The 20527-nt window shown below is 33.3% G+C and overlaps 1 protein-coding gene across 1 annotated transcript in view; it reads right to left on the reverse strand.

Annotated features, from left to right (window-relative positions):
* Positions 1-3148: 3148 nt before the first annotated feature.
* Positions 3149-20527, reverse strand: part of LOC127709343 (uncharacterized) — an 82738-nt gene continuing 65359 nt past the window's right edge. Inside the window, exons 27-39 of the mRNA XM_052214816.1 lie at positions 19319-19486; positions 18825-19008; positions 17854-18105; positions 16389-16609; positions 15013-15118; positions 14269-14385; positions 12825-12960; positions 12379-12559; positions 10601-10877; positions 8572-8758; positions 7993-8204; positions 6555-6788; positions 3149-3298 (exon numbers count right to left, since the gene is read on the reverse strand). Coding sequence (XP_052070776.1) covers positions 6685-6788; positions 7993-8204; positions 8572-8758; positions 10601-10877; positions 12379-12559; positions 12825-12960; positions 14269-14385; positions 15013-15118; positions 16389-16609; positions 17854-18105; positions 18825-19008; positions 19319-19486 — 2145 coding nt within the window. The 3' untranslated portion in view covers positions 3149-3298; positions 6555-6684. The remainder of the gene's footprint in view (positions 3299-6554; positions 6789-7992; positions 8205-8571; positions 8759-10600; positions 10878-12378; positions 12560-12824; positions 12961-14268; positions 14386-15012; positions 15119-16388; positions 16610-17853; positions 18106-18824; positions 19009-19318; positions 19487-20527) is intronic.

The following is a 20527-nucleotide window of genomic DNA, read 5'->3' on the forward strand; positions in this document are numbered from 1 at the left end:
CATCTTATACCTAGTGAAGCCAGTGTTATTGTCAAATGTATGTATTACCTTATTTACTGCCCAAACGCTGATAAAAACATGATCGTAATTCTTCAATAACTGAGTAGAAACAACAAAGAATTGCAGAGGGCCTTCATCCAAATGCTGAATACCGGAATCGTTGTGATGAAATTCCATTGGCGAACCGGGGACCTGAAATCATCAAACATCATCAATGCAGGTCTCTTTATTGTTTTTTTTTATTACTATAATTAATGTATTATTTTTGGCGATTATTAATGATGAGCAAGATATTGGTCGTATCAGTCAAATTAATTCTATCTTTATTTTTGTTGTTGAATACTTTATTGCTCTATTATCTCTGTTTTCACTGAACATTGAATGACGTCAGTGTTAAGTACTTCAAACAGGTTTTAATTTAGAAACATGATGTTTAGATCTCATGAAACGATTAAAAAGATACATATCAAGGTAAAATAAACTAAAACCGAGGGAATCGCAAGAAGTACAAAAGGTGTAAAACCAGTGCCTGGACAGGGAGAGCGTCTCTTGCTATGCATCCAACCTGAAACATAATGATAAGCCTTTTGGCCCACATAAGGAACCTGGATAGTCATTTTCATATCATAAAGGTTTTATTTTGGTTGGATTTTTCTAATATCGAGTCAATGTTTGATTTACTCAAATGTCTAACCTAGAGCGGCACCAATTTATAATACAACTATTTATGCTTTTCGATTGATGATTATAAGAACACAAGTCCTACATTTGTTTTTGTTCTTTTCAAACTTTCCTACTTTAAGTTGTTCGTTTCAATTTCCTAAGTTAATAGGAGATAAATATATGTAAATGTGAATAATACAAAAAATGTGCATAGCAAATACAATAACCAGTTGACATGCATTCTTATACCACTGTGTAAACAAAGTTAAACTGCTCTACTTTCAATCTCTAGGACATGAAATAACAAAGTTCAACATCCTGTCATTTGTGATTCGTTTCAAAGAAAACAAAATTCCTGACAATATGCATATTCTTAGAATATGTACTAACACCTTTTATAATATAAAAGTACTAGCTTGTAAACTGTAGGGTGAGGTAACTCGGAAAATTTTGTACCATATATGAGACGGATAGAACGACGAATCGACGTAAGGGCCATCCAAAGAACTTATAGATGGACGAGCAATGGTTGAATAATATGCCCCGAAGGGTAGAAATGAAAAGTTGAAACACTTTATTATTTGAGTTATCTTCTACTTTCCATTCTATGTATACATCATCTAAACTACTAAATAAACTCCTCAGAGAAACAAAGCTAAAACAAAATTGTACGCCAGCCGCACGTTTCGACTACAAAAGACTCATCAGTAACGCTCCAATCAAAAAAGTTTAAAAGGCCAAATAAAATACCAAGTTGTAGAGCATTGCAAAATTATTACAGATAATTCTTGGCGTAGGTTAACATGGTTAAATATTTTCCTAATGTATACATAAGAAGTCTAATTCACGACTGTAATGCTGTTTTCTGTGTTGGAAGAAAGATAACTTTCATTCTCTTACGTATATATTATAAACTAATTCACCTTTTGTGTATAATGTAGATTATAATGTCACTTGGTTGGTTTTTTTTCTCTATCAAGTAGAAAACAATGCGAAACTAATAACTTATAGGGCGTGATATATTTATATGATCCATGACAGAGCTAAAACGACGGTGATAATTTGAGAAACTTTGACTTTGTAGCAATCAACCTCTTTGTAATTTCGACGACACCATGTATTAATTTAAATCGTCCCTCTTTATAGCCTTATTAATGAAATTATAAATTAAAGAATGCCTATATTAGTGGATTCGCACTTCTAGAATCAGCTCTGTCATATGGATTTGCAAATTTTAATATATTTCGTTCGTACTCTTTTGTCACCTTATTTTTATTAATAGTTCACATTTTATTTTATTGCTTACCTTATTTAAATCATAAGCCATATATTCACTGCCAACGGATACGTAATATTTGTCGATGCCAGAATGGAGATCGTTAAATCCAAGCAAAGCAACATTAATACGATATTCTGACCAAGACATGGAACGAAGTGTATGACGTTGAAGGTTTGCAGCATGATATGTACTAACAGCGAACATACCTTAATAAGAGTTAAATAAAGTATAAATTCTTTACATAAAACTAAACCATTTTTACAGAACAATCAGTTGAAAAAACTAGCAAACTACCATTTGTTGCGTTGTTTGCTGGTAAAACACTCATAAACTAAATTTTCATTCAAGTGTTGCAAGTAAAATATATTAAGTACAATTTAGATGTTTACATGTCCTTATGAAAGTGTATTTATAACAGTTTATGTCCTTGCCTGCAAAACCAAAATACCATTTCAATTTAGTGTGTAATAATGGACAAAAGTAGTTAGCAGATTAAAAACCTCGTAAAACCATTTGAATTCACATTTGTCATAACAAAAAAAGAAAATAACACTTTAGATTACGTCCGAAGCTCTTTTCTTGAGCTACCTTCATAAGGACCGCTTAAACCCCCCCCAAAAAAAAGAAAGCTAAGGATGTATAAGTACCGAAACAGGCAAAGAGCTATAGAACCAAAAGTGTATTGCCGAATTAATTTCCATTTAAAGTTATTTTAAGTATGAGTTAAAGCGAAGTAAGAAAAAAATATGTAGTTTGTGAGTAATGAAGTCAAAATAAATATATGTGTGATGTCCTCTGCAGGATATGTTAGGCGTAACTGTAAAAAGTACTCAAAATAAAAAAAATAATTGCCTTTTGAAGGATAAAATGTATATCAGTATATTGATCATCAAATGCAGTTGTATTACTTGTCTGTACCCCCTTTACTTTTTGTATGTTTAATATAGAATACAGGAAGAGAGTTGTGTTGCTTTTTTCAAGGATAACTACAAATTCATCATGGCTTTGTATGCATCAATTGAGATAATATATTTTTCATAGAAGTTTTATTCAAAATTTCATGTGCCTTGGTATTTGCGATAAACTATGCTGTGTATTCCTCTTGTAACACTGAGTGTATTCGGATTTAAAAAAAAGATTTCTACATATTTGTGCTTACAAAAGTATAATAAAATTGAGAATGGAAATAAGCATGTACTAACCAGATGTTGGTGGTGTGGTATCTACAATGATACTGTCAGATTCACTTTCTGTGCAAATCTTTGCACTATTACATACAATTAATTTAATGTAGTATAAACCACCATCAGGGAAATCAAGTCCTGTCAAGGTATATTCTCTAATTATTCCCGCTACCTTTAAAAGTATACAATAAAATTTATAAACGTCAAAAAGATGAACTGCAAAAAGTGTTAAATTCAGAGATTTTTATAATAATCCATCCACAGGAATATATTTATAAATGTACATTTCATATTAGCCTATAATGCAAATAATCTAATTAAAAAAATTGGTATTGTAGCACTGCTTTAAATAACAACTTAGATATCGTAAGGAGAATCTTACGAAGTATAGCTATTAACATTTCGTTTATAGAAACGGACTAAATATCCAGAATTTTGGAAAGAGTGGAGAGCACCAACAAGGCAAGGATGAATGATAACTTATAGAGTAGTTGACAATAATATAAGTTATCTACGTTCATATCCGTATATATGGGTATTTTAACACCCTGAGGCGATACGTAGATAACGAGTTTATCCCCGGTCTTAGTCCAAATCTGTCGATTTTTAGGAAAATTCTAGCACAAATTGTAACGTGAAAGCAAAGTTTTATTGAAATTTGAAAATTTGACATATTTTTTACGGGATGTAGGGTTCTACCTTGAGGTAGTCCAATATAAGACGTTTTTAATCCAGAGACAGAGAAACTGGAAATAATCAAAGGCGGTCAATGTTGCGAGTGTTACGTCATAGACGGCGTGACGCCAACGTGGGTCGTTTGCATAGCTAGGTCAGTAGTCCCGTTCATTGACGACGTGGTAGCCAAGTGATACATTTACTAAAATGAATGCAAATGATCGGCATCATAGGATAAAATCGTTAGTGGATTACGTAATTACTGACATCATAGATAATATACAGATTTCACTGGAAATAACCATGGAACTAAGGAATTTCCCCTTGTGTAATGGGTAGCAACGCCCGGGTATATGGGTTAGCACCACCATAGACTGGTACCCGGCCGTTATTTGATAAGTTTGACAATACTGAATATTTTACGGAGTGAACCAACCTAGCAACACCGGGGCTATGGGTTTTTGAACGACGTGCGTTAGCCAATCAAAATCCGAGAAATATACTAAGCCGGGGATAAGTAGATTTAAAGTGTCTGTGTAAATAGGATATATAGTTTTGCAAGTCTTTAATTTTTTATCTAATTTCGTGAAACTGTAAAAAATCTGGCCCACAAAAATACTACTAGTATAACATTCACGTCATTTGGTCTTTTGTGCATATATACATATGACAGTAGTTTGCTTATGTTCAAATCTCGTAAATCGAGGAAGAAACAAATCAATGTAACAAACAAAAACTGAATGAATCGCATGAACTCCAAAAGGAGCGAGATCGGCAGCGTTGACAGGGTAAGAGAGGGGCAAAAGATACCAGAGGGACAGTCAAACTCATAGATCGAAAAAAAACTGACAACGCCATGGCTAAAAAATAAAAAGACAAACGAACAAATAATAGTACACAAGACACAACATAGAAAACTAAAGACAAAGTAACACGAACCCCACCAAAAACTGAGGGTGATCTCAGGTGCTCCGGAAGGGTAAGCAGATCCTGCTCCACATGTGGCACCCGTCGTGTTGCTCATGTTATTACAAATCCGGTAAATAGTCTAATTAGGTAGGTCACATTCGTGGTGAAAAAGGAAGTGGATTGTAATTACGACATAAGGAACATATCCGATATCATCTGTGAAACGGTTATTCTATAACGGTCAACCAACTCGTGATGCCGACCGTAAAATTTACGAAGGGTCGCCTGCCATGTATGCATCACCCGCCATGCGCTGAAATGTCAACTATGAAACCATTGGATATTGACTCTGAATAAAGTACTAAAAGAGAGGCGAAAGATACCAAAGTGACATTCAAACTCTAAAGTCAAAAAATAAACTGACAACGCCATGGCTAAAAAAGAAAAAGACCAACAGACAAACAACAGTACACGAAACAATACATAGAAAACTAAAGACTGAGCAACAGGAACCCCACCAACAACTGGGGGTTATCTAAGGTGCTCCGGAATGGTAAGCAGATCCTGCTCCACATGTTGCACTTGTCGTGTTGCTATTTAGTACAAACCCGTTAATAAGTCTAATTCGGTAGGTCACATTCGGGGAAAAAAGGGGGGAGTGGGATTTTAGTTACGACAATTGGAACATATCCGCTGTCATCTGTGAAACGGTCAACCAACTCGTGATGGCGTCCGTAAAATTCACGAAGGGATGATTTCAACTTCACCACTTTGAACTCTTGGTTTAATAGCTTCCTTGTGAGCAGCAACCCTCTATCATGGAAATCATGATAGGAAATACAAGCCCTAGAATATCGTATCAAATTGGAGATATATACTCCGTATGCAGGTGCTGCTGGAATGTTGTTACATAGAAATGGAAAGTTTACAATTTGGAAGCTGAAATCATCTCTTTTGTTGTAAAGTTTTGTTTTCAACCGATCCTCATTGTCAATTTCTAGATGTAAGTCAAGATATGAGGAAGCCTTAACTGTATCTGTTGTATCCTTTATCTCAAGTTCGATGGGATAGATGCGTTCAACATAGTCACCAAATTTTTGAATTATTTAGTGAAAGAACACCATCTATATCGCGGAAAGTAAAGTTTAAGGATACTGCTAAATTCTTTTTTCTTCTTCATAAGAAGTTCCTGTATGAAGTCAGCCATGAATAAAGGAACAAGTCGGCAAGAAGAAGAGCACAGTTGGTTCCCATGGGAATGCCAATTGTTGAAAAACAAGTCCTCCAAACGTAACAAATATGTTATCAATCAAGAAATGAAGCATCTTGATAATGTCGGTATCAGTGAATTTTTTGTTTGAATCAGAGTGACTTTTTACAAAGTACGATTTATCCCTCCCTAAGAAAAGATACTTGTATCTACGTTGGCCATTCTTTTTTTATGAAACAAAGCAGGACCAACTCTTTCAATTTGTCTTTTAGTTTGGAATGGGGAATACTTGTGTAAAGTGTAGAAAGTCAAATGTTTTAATACTATTGCATGATGAAAGAGTCTTAGATTGTGTGTACTCTAAAAGACCTTTGGAATTTTTTAGTATCCACATCTGAATCACGCCACCTCTAGAATAGGTAATTCGATAATGACTTTGAAGCCCGGCTAAAATGCAAGGATGAAATGTTAGAATTCAGGAATATCAAAGAAAGCAGCATAATGACTGCATCTGGTTTAGCTAATTTGCGCTCACAACATTTTGTGCTATACAACAATTTATACGAGTTTTATTCAGTTGTTTCTTTTTGATTGGACTCTACTTTTATGGTTAAAATCCTTCCAGAAAACACACCGTTATAGAAGAGGTATTAAATTGTCCATATATGTGTGATGACAATGAAAAGTACTGTTTTTGTATAGCTGACTGACTGTCTTCAACATTCCAGTGAAATCTAACTGCAGATCTAAAGACAGTTGTTCCATCAAAAAAGGTGCCCAAAATGACCTGATAAAGAAGGTTTTTCGATGATGACAGGCGCTGAAATGTCAACTACGAAACCATTGGATATTGACTCTGAATAAAGACCTAAAATGCAAGGATGAAAAGTTAAAATTCATTAATATCAAAACAAACAGCTATAATTGGCTTATAAGAAAACATTTTAGTCCTTGACCATAACTTTGTTTTAATATGATAAAACATGTTTCTTTTATTTTCGAGTTTCTTTATCAAATAAGAAGATCTTAGCTGTTTCTTTACGTGAAACGCATGAATATGTTAATCATACTACCTACAAATTATGAAAGTTCCCAAAAAAGAAGAGGTTGTGTGATTCCATTACGTATATCAAACCAGTGGCTGTCGTAGTTAATATCTTCATCTATTAATAAATTTGAGGTTGATGACAGAACTTTGGTATCATTTGTTCAATTGATTCACGATTTGTCTAGATTCAAATCAACATGGAAATTCACTTGCAGCTCGAATATTTTTCTTGCCATGGAAAATCCGCGGATACAAGAAATTATAAACTGTTATACTCAATGACTAGCACTGGGTTGATAACACTCCTTCTCACATAGCACCAAACATTTTTTACGTATTTATACATTCCTGACTTTTTATTTTAAGTTTAACCGTTCATGATGAAGGTAACTTTAATAAAGCACTTCTGACGCACAAAATCTATAAAGTATCATTTTCAGTCACAAGCACTGTATTGATGCCACTGCTGGTGAACTGTTTGTCCCAGATAGTATCGGTAGCTTAGAAGTCAGTGCTTCGACAATGACATGATTTTTCACATACAATTTAAAAGTGGCTCGTTTATAAATAAACAAATTGAAAAAAGTTAGAGTTGAAACTTCCTTATGGCGTCATGCTGAGTTGACTTGGGCGAATATCGCTATGTTTTTATGGCACTTTTTATTGTATAGCTTCTACCGTTTCTACGTATTTATACATCCCTGACTTTCAAATGCTAAAGTTCGAGTGTTAGTGATGCAGGTTAATTCATAAAAGCGTTGCAGTGGACCGAAAATTTTAAAGTATTATTTTCATTTATGCCAAAATTTTGATGTCCCAGTCATATTGTGTTATAAAGTGGATATCTCATTCACGTGTGCACAATCCCTTTTCTTCATGTTTCGTAAAGGTATATAATCGCTATACGCTCATCAACGATCAGTAGTCGGTGCTTCAATACTGATTTGATTTATAACCCCTGATGAAGGTAATTCCAGTAGCGTCTGACGCACGAATATACCAAGTATTATTTTCATATACAAACCTGCTTTATTATAGGCACGTATTGTTATGTATATGCGATGATTAAGAGGTAATTGGTGAGGTAAATCTGTCAATAAAATCATATCGAAAGAAGTCAAAATCGTGGGTGGATATACATCACCGGATCCTCTTGATGTTCCAGCACGAATAACAAAGTGATCAATTTCAGATTGAGAGTCTACAAATCCAAACCATTTTGCTGTCAGGTAATTTCTGCAAAGAAAATAATAATAGGATGAACTGCTAGCTATTCGTATTTTTGGAGATTTGTAAACAGATGTTATAATAGTTCATATGAAAGTTATTGCAGCCTTTCTTAATCTGTAGTTTAAAAGCCAATAATATTTCACTTCCTTTGAATGCTTATTTTTTTATCAGGATCGAGATCGTTATGATATCTTTTTTTATTATAATGATATTCTATCAGTTTAACTGTTGTTTTCCAATTATGTTAAAGTAAAATCATGTTTTATATAACACATAAATATGTTTATGAAAGCAAGAACTGTCTGGCTATGGAAAGGCAAACATGGCCAACTGTGATTTTAATATGATCACGGTACTCGATTTACAATAATACCTTGTCGACTGGTATTCAATATCATGCTCATATGCACCATCTTGTACTACACCTTGGACAGGTTGACTGTTGTCAATAATAACACCGTCAGTTGTAACAGATGTACATAGGTTTCCAGTGTTACATGCAGTGACAGTGGTAAAGTATTTGATACCAGCCTGAAGATTAAGGTTTTGGACGTTAAAATCTAAAAAAAAAAAATAAGAAGGGAAAATGGTTTAACAACTTGTAAAATTACATATAGACACATAAAATAATTTTTATTTGAATACATAAACTTTTACTTTTTCAACTGAGTGTTTTTTTAAAAATGAATGTTATCTCAACGTTTTAAAGAACAACAGTTACGGTTTGTAACGTAATGTTTTCATCATGATGTTTCTAATGCAGTTTCTATTTTGAGGCACATACCATTGATGACAAAAAAAACCTTATATTTACCAAAGTATGCTTTACTTCTATTTAAACGTAAACTTAATTTTCAGAAATCGTTAAGATTACAGATTGTGCTTTCTTTTAGGTCAAATATAATGTGTCCAAATTTCTCTGTAACAGAGACCTTTAATATGTAATATGATTTTTATACTTGTTATTTTCGTTGAGCGTGTTTTTCAACCCAGTGCCAGTATTAATATGAAAACGAGGGTTGAGCGCCCACAAACATGTGTACCCCCGCCACATTCTTTATGTGCCTGTCCCAAGGCAGTATCCTGTAGTTAATTGGTTGTCGTTGGTTCATGTCAATCATATTTATTTTCCTAATTATTTTTGCTCTTTGCTCTAAATTATGTTGTGAGTTTCTCGTTTGAATAGTTTCACATTTTTTCATTTCGGAGTCTTTTATAAACAACTATAACGTATGGGGTTTTCTCATTGTTGAAGACCGTACATTGACCTATAATTGTTTATATCCACTTATTTGAATTCTGGTGGACAGTTGTATCACTGATAATCATACCTCCTTATTTTTCTATTCTGGGGTTTTCTGATGAAGAATGAAGAGAATACCATTATCTTATATCTACATTCCGCTTATAGATGATTTCTATACAATGAATGATTGAACGTACAATGATGATGTGGATATTATTTACTCTCCTGAACTTGAAATAAAAGTTACCACATAGTACTATACCTTAAAATCTAATTCAACGAATTTTTAACGACAAAACAGATGATTTCAATTTCCCCATTTTGAGAATTTCTTCGAAGCTACATCTCTATCTACCCGATTTTTTGCGGGTTTGTGTTGCTCAGTCTTTTTGTTCCGTAGAGTGTTGTTCCTATTTTCGCCGTTTTTTTTTGTTTTGTTTTGTCATGGCGTTGTCAGTTTGTCTTTTACTTATAAGTTTGAATAGCCTATTGGTATCTTCTGTCTCTTTTGTATTTGTATATAGACTTTATGTCTCCAAGGTGATACTATATTCCAAGGATGTCGTTTTCTATTATGATTTCATTGATAAATTTGCTGCTAACAAGTAAGCTGTTGAATTAAGGGTTCTTATTGGAAAGTTTTACGGATATAATCATGATTTGGTTGTCCGATTTGATATATTCCATTTGAAACCATTATTCTGTCCTCGTTTGCTCTATTGTGACATGACTTTACTTATCACATGATTTTACTTACCACGAAGAGCACGCCGGGTGATATCAAGGGAGCAGGAGCTGAATAACCTTTTGAAGCTCTTTAGTTCATCTCCGGTTTTGGGTTGGTTGGGCTAATGTTACCCAATATTTATTTAATTTTCTTGTGATTTGTAATGCGTTGTTTGTCTTTTTATTATGGATCATGGTTTCTTTTTAATATAATAAAACAAATAAATATTAATGTGGTTTTTTTCTGTTGTGCAGTGTATTGAGTCAAATCGTTTTTAGATTTGGGTAATATTATTTATTTTAAAAGAACTTTAATTAACATGTTTCCATTAATAACTAATATATATTTTACAATTTGTATATCTGTTTTGTTAGCATTAGTGAATGAACCCACAATATTAACTCTTTGATTTCAATACGAACAATATACCTGTATTTATTCCAACAGTTTGTTCAGCCAATACATCATTACAACCAGAACATGTCCCAATATGGACACTGTAATATTTGATTACAGAATGTGGATCATGAAAACCTTCCCAGTAAACATATAGGTGCGTCATATCCATCTGGTAATCTATATCTTTTGTAAGTAATTCCGGTGTATTGTTACTGCCATCATAGACATGACCGGCAGTTGGTGGTGACATATCATATATATAGGCCCATGATGATTTAATAGTGGACAGATGTGCTCGATTAAATGCCTTTCAAAAATGAAAACAACACGTTATAAATTTCATGCATTCGAAGCGCATTTGTGGATTTACTTTCATTAGGAACGCACAAAGCCGAATATTTGAAAGCCAAAGATGTATAAGAACCGAAACAGCTGAAGAGCTATATGACGCGGTTTTACTGCATCAGGTGCGCATTTCGACAATTAATGTCTCTTCAGTAATGCTCGAGGCCAAATATTAGAAAATCCAAAACCTAATACAAACGTTGAAGAGCTGATAAAACTAAAACAGACCTAAATATTTAGTGTCTTAAAGTCAAAGCTGTCTACAGAATTGAACGGACTTTCAAAAGCAAATTATTTATCTAGAACATCCTATTGGTTTTTGACACTCCAAAATTATTAAGTCCATGATGTTCATATGCTTTATTAAAAAAATTGAAAATAAGTCCGTTGATAATATTTAGGGAACTAGTTAAACGCACTGAAAGATTAGCTGTAAAACACTTAGGAGAAGCCAAGATGAAACGATATTTGACATTAATTTTTGTAGTTTAGGTAGACATTACATAGTAGGGACATTCAAATGATCAGGGGGGGGGGGGGGGGGGGGGGGGGGCTTAAGCTTAGATATAGTGTGTTGAAGATATAGTTGAATATTTGTTTCTCTTCGGAGCACACGGACCTGAATGTAGAAGAATTTATAAGTTCATACTTCCGTGTAGTATATACGTCATACCACCACCACATTGTTGGCTGTTCTTTCGGTTGGTACGAACAAAATACGCTTTGCGAGTACCTGAAATTTATTTCTTATTCTAGAAATGGGCGTTTAGTAACCCATATTGTAATATCTAAATTATTTACAAAATGATATATTCGAATATCCACAATATTCATACATCTGTTCAAATAATGATGAAGATATTTTTATCGGGTTTCTGCCGTGTACACAAATTTTCCTAATAGAATGAAAGAGCGTCTTTAACGAGCAGACGACACTCTTTCAAATTTCTTTTCAATGGCGGACGATATTTTGGTCATTTTTCAGAAAGTTTTTAACGATGTTGAGGTCGCCAGTATTAACATGGCCACAGGAATCATATCTAAAATTTAATATTTCACAGTCTCATGTTGAAGGAGCATTATTTTTTATACTGACGTCTGATGTATAATAAGATAATGCTCGTTTTTTTTTGTAATTTGAAAACATCATGGCATTAAAAGTAATGCTCGCAATATATGAATTCTTTTTTTTCATTCCCTGTCTCAAACTTTGGCAACTGTTTCCGTTTGAGACAGATTTAGAGCTTTAAGGATGAGACAGATTTAGAGCTTTAAGGAAAATACATTGTCTGACATCAAACATAACAGCTTTCAGACATATACATTTTGAGACGGGTATTTTCCTCATATGGCAAATCGTTGAATCCGTATTACTTTTATTTGAATTGCTGGAAAGTGGTAAATCAAAATGATTATTTTTCCAAATCTTTATGTTATTATTTTGGCAAATACATGTTTCTTACCTTAATTGTTATGAAGTATGGATGGCCTTCTGTTAAATCAAAATTTACATCATCTGCGGACACACCACAATTTTCCTGAGTTTCTGAAAACGGTATGACATCATCTTGACCACTAAGTAAACCTGCTCCCCATGTATAGTAATCTATTCCACTTTGAACATCAAGAAAAACGTCTTCCCAACTGTTATAATTAAATTAATATTTAGGAAAAAAAAAGGTTCGTGTTTTACACTACGGAAATGCATACATTTATCAAATATAAACAAGTTATCCCGTTAAATAATATCCTTACCATTTTTATATTTTAATATTTTATAGTATTTCAACATTTGCTTAACAATTTTAAAAGATCGAATCTACAAAAAATATTTTACTTCGTGCTAAAAAAAATATTTATTATTTTCATACTGTTTCTATAAACAAAAATTCTACATATAGATATTTACCAAGCCTGTATTACAGTCAGATTTGTTATCAGTCTACCCTTGATAGAAATTGACTCTCCTGATAATTCTGGTGGTGTTGTATCAACAGTTATAGGAGACGATCGTACTTCTGCAGTTCGGTTTATGAAGTCAAGACCTATGATTAAAAAATCAGCATTAAGTAGCCTAATGCAATGAATATCTTTCTGGGAAAAGAATAAAATGCTATAAAAGTAAATTTTAAAATCTGATTATAAACCAGTACTGAATAAAATTCCTTGCCAATTTATTGATTAGCTGTAAGCTTAATGTACGGCATTTTGTTAGTTTGACGTAAGGCACCGAGGTTCCCACACCCCCACCCCCAAAAAAAAAGAAGGTACATCAAAGACACAATAACAGAAGTGTTATGGCATTATTACTTCGACACGCTATAACATGAACATTATAACAGTATGAAATATTTCGTTGTATGTATCCGAACGGAGCTATCATTTCATATTTACGCAAAACTAAATTTGTTGTCGAAAGTTAACAAAACTGTAGCAGATGCTTATTGTTTTACATTTTTCAAAATAACTTGTATTAACTCCCTACAGCGATTTAAATATGTTGTATCACTTTGAGAGATTTTTGTTTCGAAAAGTTTGAATGAAAACAATATAAAATTATCAGAATATATATTCTAATTCGAGTTATTGCCAAAATGTCCTTTTTTTATTGAAATTTACATGTCGATTTCTGCCAAGACGATTTACAGTTTTAAGTGCTAACGATATCAAGCTAATTCGGTAGTCGTGGTCATGTCAATTTAAAAAAAAACTGAAACCTGTCGTTTACTTCTGGGTGCTATCAATACACAGAAGACTCTGTTGTCATATTTTCTTATCAAAAAGAAAGAAAAAACAAAACAGCAAAACACACCAAGAGGTCAACGATTTTCACCAAATAGACGATTTTTTAATTTGGAAAGATCAAAGCTTAATGTTCTGTTTTCCAATTAAGTAATTTAAACATTTAAAGAATATTTTCTGATTATTCAGTTTTTACTTATTGGTACCCGTGTAACTTAATATGATTTACGTTTTTATTTTTTATGATTACTTATACGGGTTTGGCTTTACTTTTGGTCCTTTTGGTTTTATCAGCTCTTCAACTTTTGTAGTAGGTTTTGTTTTATGAAATATTTTGCCCTCAAGCATCACTGAAGAGACATCAATTGTCAAAATACGGATCTAGTTCAGTGAAATGAACACCATTGATATAATTAGTTAATCTTTTCATTCTTGACACTGAACGATAACTACTAAATGATGATATGACAAAATAGAATTTGAACAAATCTGGATTGACTTTGATTACTGCTTCTTCGTTTATGGCAAAGGAACTATTTCAATAATAACTTTATAAAGCCGTAGCAATCTTACTACTTATTGTCTTGTGGTATATAATCATGTGGTATTACCTTTTACAGTGACAAAGTATTTGTGACCGTTCTGAAGTTGTAGATTATGGAAGGACATATGGTTAGTCAAACCAACATTGTGGTTATCAACAATATCTACACCACCTTCAACAGAACCTATGAAAAAATAAATGATAAATAGTATTAAACAATTTCTATTGCCCTTATCTATTCCAATCATATTCTCTAAAAAATACCACCAGAGTGCACTGTACATAATCAATGAAAACCTATGCAACTCTGAAAAAGAAATTTGTTCGTCACATTTTATAACTTTCGGATGTAATCCACAAACTTTTGATCATTGCAATACAGAACTTGTTCAGTGCTTTTTGTCACAAGGTGACCCTAAATAAATGTATATTATAACTAGTGCATAAAAACAGTGTTGGTTTGGTTAAAATTATCAGAAATATGATAGATTATAGTGTTGTATTGCCAGACAAAATACTTATAAAGATACCAGGCTTATGATTTAGTACACCAGACACGCATTTCTTCATAACAAGACTCATTACAACAAAAGCATACATGGAAATGTTATTGGAAAAATAATTAAAAATAAATTATCTAATTGTACTTTTAACAAGATATTTAACGATTTCTATTTTGAAATTCCCTTTTTTAATGAAACAAACTTTTTTGTATTAGGCATATAGAGGTAGAATTATATTTAGTATCAAATTATTCACTTAAAGTAAGGCAACAGTAGTTTTTCGATGTTCTACTTCTCAGCTGGCTTACCAATTGAAACAAAGTATTGTTTGATTCCAGATGAGTGCATGGCATGTCTTTCTTCCTCGACATCAACAAAAGAATCCCAACTCACAGTGATATCTGATGAAGACGTCTTTAAGAAAACAATGTTATCTATTAAATAGAGTGTTAAGGGACTGAATTGGTTCTTAGTATATTCGTATTCTACTGAATTTTGTCAATTCATATCTATTATTATTAGTTTCGTATCAATCTTTTCCCAAGGAACGATATTAAAATCAAAGCAGGAACATAAGTATAGTTACATCCAACACGTCGTTTCTTATTCGTTATGTATATGCTAGTTTGTCTCTCTTTACCTCTGTCAGAACTTGCATAACGTTTTGGAGTTATTTTGTTTAGAATGCTATGCAACTTCGTAATTATCTTGGTTTTCCAAACGTTTTAATTCAGTTGCCATTGATGGTTTTTGCGTAGATGCAACGCGCTTTTCTGACTTGTGTCCATCAGTTAATTGTCAGCAATAATTATTTAGTTCATATTTTTCTACTCCAAGGCATAAGTAGCTTTCGCCAGATTTTGCACAACCCTTTTAATTTTGAATCCTCTCCAACAAAAAAGTTTTGCCATCAAGCTTATTATCTGTATAGAGTTCTACTAAAACCCGTGAGATACATGGTTTATTGTGTATATTAATAATTTCCAAATATTGAAAGTAGAAAAAAGGCAAAACACACCAAAGTTACAATCAAAAATCAAAAGTAGAAGAATAAGAACTAATCAAAAAATAAAACGGACATTTACACGTCAAAAAAACGAAAAAACAGCCTTCAGTAGACTTATTACCGGGTTTGTACTAACATGAGCAACAAGACGGGTGCCATATGTGAAGCAGGACTTGTTTACCCTTCCGATGCACATGAGATTGCCCCCAGTTTTTGGTGGTGTTTGTGTTGCTCAGTCTTTAGTATTCTATGTTGTGTTTTGTGTACTATTGTTTGTCTGTTGGTCGTTTTCTTTTTTAGCCAAGGCGTTGTCAGTTTATTTTCGACTGATGAGTTTGAATGTCCCTTTGGTATCTTTCGCCTCTCTTCTTCAAAAAAGAACATTGAAAAAAAAAGATGAAGCTGCACGAACCCTACTAAAAAATCGTGGTTGACCCCAGGAGCTCCGTAAGGGTTAACAAATTCTACTCCATATATGTATATAAACTGATTATAGATACCAGGAATAAAATTGTGTAGCCAGATGCGCGTTGCGTCATCAAAAGACTACATCAGTGACGCTCGAATAGAAAAAAGTTAAAAAGGCCAAATAAAGTACGGAGTTGATAATATATTTCTTAACATCAACCTGGAATCTGTAAATTTTATTACAGTATTAACGAATATGAGCAAAGTTACCTGATAAAATACGAGTGGATCAGGCCCAATCCACACTTTCCCGTGTACAGGTGGTGTTAAGTCAACCGTTACACCATCACTACATGATGTTACCGTGTCCAATGTTTCTCTCCATTTTTCATGTTCAATCACAGTTTCGGGTGCATAAACGCATACTGAATACCGTTTTCCATGTGTTAGATATTCAGTTTCATTAAAATGTATATTTGCGTAGTTTTGGTCTGTAATGGATTGAAGTGTATTGTACAATTTGTTCGATATGTTATTTTATACAGTTTCCCTGTTCAATAATGATAAATTACAAAGGATATTGAAGTAATAAAATGTAGTTTTGTTAAATTGCACTGCAATCAGCACATACAATATTTTTATTCCTCTGAAAACACTTTTGACAATTTGATACCAATGACAATATACCAAAAATAGTCTGAGAGTTATAAAGATATCGTTAATTGACGTTACTTGTCACATCGTTGTCCACTTAACAGTGACAATGATAAGATTATGATAACTTCTTGTAAACTGGTATTGTTTCTAGCCGTCATTTGTCTAACCAAGCATTGAACTTGAATGTAATAACGTTATTTCTTTGTCTCAAATTTACAGAATAACGTTAATTCATGTTTAGGGGCCAGCTGTAGCCCGCCTCCGAGTGCTGGATTTTCTCGATGCGTTGAACACCCGTAAGTGATCTTGGGCTGTTTTCTGATCTTTGGTCGGGTTGTTGTCTTTTTGACACATTCTCCGTTTCCATTCTCAATTCTATGATCAGAAACATTGAATCTTTTGACAAAATACTTGAATGAGTTCACAATCTTTAGCATAAGCTATATTTTATGCGAAAACGATTACATTTAAAAATGAAGATGTGGTATGATTGCCAATGAGACGTCTGTCCACAAGAGACCAAATGACACAGAAATTAACAACTATAGGTCATCGTACGGCCTTCAACAATGAGCAAAGCCCATACCGCACAGTCAGCTATAAAAGGCCCCGAAATGACAATGTAAATCAATTCAAACGAGAAAACTAACGGCCTAATTTATGTACAAAAAATGAACGAAAAACAAATATGTAACACATAAACTAACGACAACCACTGAATTATAGGCTCCTGACTTGGGACAGGCACATACATACAGAATGTGGCGGGGTTAAACATGTAAGCGGAATCCCAACCCTACCCCTAACCTGGGACAGTGGTGTAACAGTACAACATAAGAACGAACTATTAAAATCAGTTGAAAGAGGCTTATTAAACTCATCAGAAGGATAAAAATACAAATAATACAAATACAAGTGGCCGTGGCCGGATACTTGTACATCCAAACAACAAAAAAACACTAAGTACAGATCTGAGAGTACTCGCAGTTACTGAAAGCTAGTTCAAAGCCACTAACAACTAATAAAAAATATCATGCATCTAAGACTAAATTATCAATCCGTACACATTCAACATTACCTGTTTGTCCACATAGCACTGTATTCGGATGAGAGCACGGATCGGAAATCACAACATCTGTGAATTCTTTATAGAACGTCTGTGCATTGTTACTGTTTACTTCAACAACTCCCCACTGATATGATTTATGTCTAAGTGAAGGCCATACAGCAGATAGAACATTCTTGAAAGGCGTATAGTCTACATCCGTTGGTATCCAAGCTGCATTTTCTTCAAGAAATACATCACCGCCGATACCATCTTCATAACCATCTAATTTTTAAAAGATATTATTTCAAAGTTAATCCTTATCTTGGTTTATGCAGAACATCTTCGTCAATGTTTGTGAATAAAATATGTTACTATACGTCAATATAAAGATAATTCAGCGAAACAATTAAGAAAAAAAGACGACTACATTTCTAAATGGCAACATAGAATCTTTTATGATAGACAGGTGTGTGTATAATATGCAAAGCTCTAAATTATTCCTTGTGTATAAAGTTTCTGAATAAATTTAAGATTTGACATTCAAACTCCAAATTTTGAAATAACAAAGAGCAAGTTTTTGGAACCCAATTTAGAGAAAACCTTGCAATTCAATTGTCTTTATCAAGACATCTTAAAACAGTCTTATTATAATTGTAAATGATATTACTATAAAGAAAATCGTTTCTATATAAAATGAAATGCATACTATTAGTATGGCCCATCATAAGCAATACGACTGGGACTGCATGATGAGCAGAATCTGCTATTCCTTCCGAAGCACTTGAATACACTCAGTTTCATGGTGGAGTTCGTTTTCATCAGTCTTTGGTTTTCTAAATAATGTTTTATTGGCTGACACTTTGTCTTCTCTTCGTTATTTCATTTTGTTTCAAGGTTTCGTCGGTCTATCATTGGCATACATTTTGATTGTCCTTTTGTTTTTGCCCTTTTATAGTTTCAACGTTTGTTTACCGATTAAACTTTTAAAAAAAGATAGATACCTGCTTCGCCAAGTGCGTCGATTACTTTTCTCGCTTTTATCTGACTATGGCTGTCAACTACATGACACTGTTTTAAATCGGTTGACACAACAGACCAAACTCCAGCTTTGTTAGCTCCTCTGATATATAAACGCTTGCACTTCGCAAAATCTATTTCGCCGGACAGAGTTATATCAAATTCAACCTAATGATAAAAAATTTCAGTTGATCAAGGTGTTAATTCAATTAATTGTTTGAGATAACCCGACAATAAGTTCAAATAAGAAATCAAATAAGAAAAGAGTTTTCTAGTTTATATGACCGTTAATTTGCAAATGAGGATATGAATCCTAATACTTCTATGTTAATATTTAATTCTTATACAGTTGCAGTTGTTTGAAAGCTTGCATTTTAACTGTAAATAATAATATAAGCATAAAATGATGAATTAAAATGATTTAATTTTTACAACTAAAGCACTTAATAATTAAAAAGTTTATGCTTATTTAGCTTACATGAGTGTTGTTTATTTTCTTAATGGTGTTTATTTCAGTCCACTTTTCAAACAATCCGCCTCCATATGAACCATCATATATAGCCCATTCATATATTTCCATTGCATCTATTGCTTCCGATCTGTCTTCTATATCTGGGTCATACATAGCTGTAATGGTCACTATGAGCTGAAATTAATATCAAACTACTGCTGTAAGTCTAGGTTAAAATACCATTGATTAAATAGTCTACTAAGCCCGTGTTATATATGTCCCATCGTATATATACACGATGTGCACGACACGTTTTTAATATTTACACGTGCGTTTGAGGCAACATGTGTAAAAATTTCAGTGAACAAGGCTTTTATGGAAAATTATCATCGTAAGCAATACTTCAAGCCTGTACCATTCATAAATAATATTGCACAAAAATTAGACAGTTAGGAGTTAAAGTAGGAAGATGTGGTATGATTTCCAACTTGACAACAAAGCAACAGAGTCAAAATGTAAGCAACTATAGGTCACTGGACGGCCTTCAACAATTAGCAAATCCCTTACATCACAGTCAGCTATCAAAAGCAAAAGTCAGCTATCAAAGGCAAAATGTGAAACTATTCAACCGATAAAACCAACGGCCTGATTTACGACAAAACACTAACAAAAAACACATATAACGGACAGTAAGCAGCGACAACCATTGAATTACAGGCTCCATACTTGAGACAGGCATGTACAGAATGTAATGGAAATGGAAAGATGGGTGGGGGGTAAACTTGTTTGCAAGCGCTTAACTCTGTCCCTTACCACGGACAGTAATGTAGCAGTACAACAGTACAAGAACAAACTAAAAATATATTTCAACTGGCTTGACTTAACTAATTGGTAAAAGGCACACAAAAACTTTCATTTAGAAAAAATGACACAAAGTACCGATCTAAGAGTACACGCAATTACTGAAAGCTAGTTCAAAGCCAAGTAAAATAATATCATGTTCTCGCATATCAATCCATACACATCCGGCAGATCAACTGTAAAGACGTCAAAAACAGTCCGAGAAAAGCACGACCTTGTGCAATGCAAACTTTCTCTTTGACAACAATAAGTTCTAATTGAGGTACCAATGGTAAAAGCTATATTTCAGTTTCAAACAAACGACTGAAAAAATTTAATTTAAGGATGGTTCAAATCGTTGCTGCAAATCAGTCTTTAAAGTAAGTGTCTATTGAT

The sequence above is a fragment of the Mytilus californianus genome, unplaced genomic scaffold (genome assembly GCF_021869535.1).
Source record: "Mytilus californianus isolate M0D057914Y unplaced genomic scaffold, xbMytCali1.0.p SCAF_7, whole genome shotgun sequence".
NCBI lineage: Eukaryota > Metazoa > Mollusca > Bivalvia > Mytilida > Mytilidae > Mytilus > Mytilus californianus.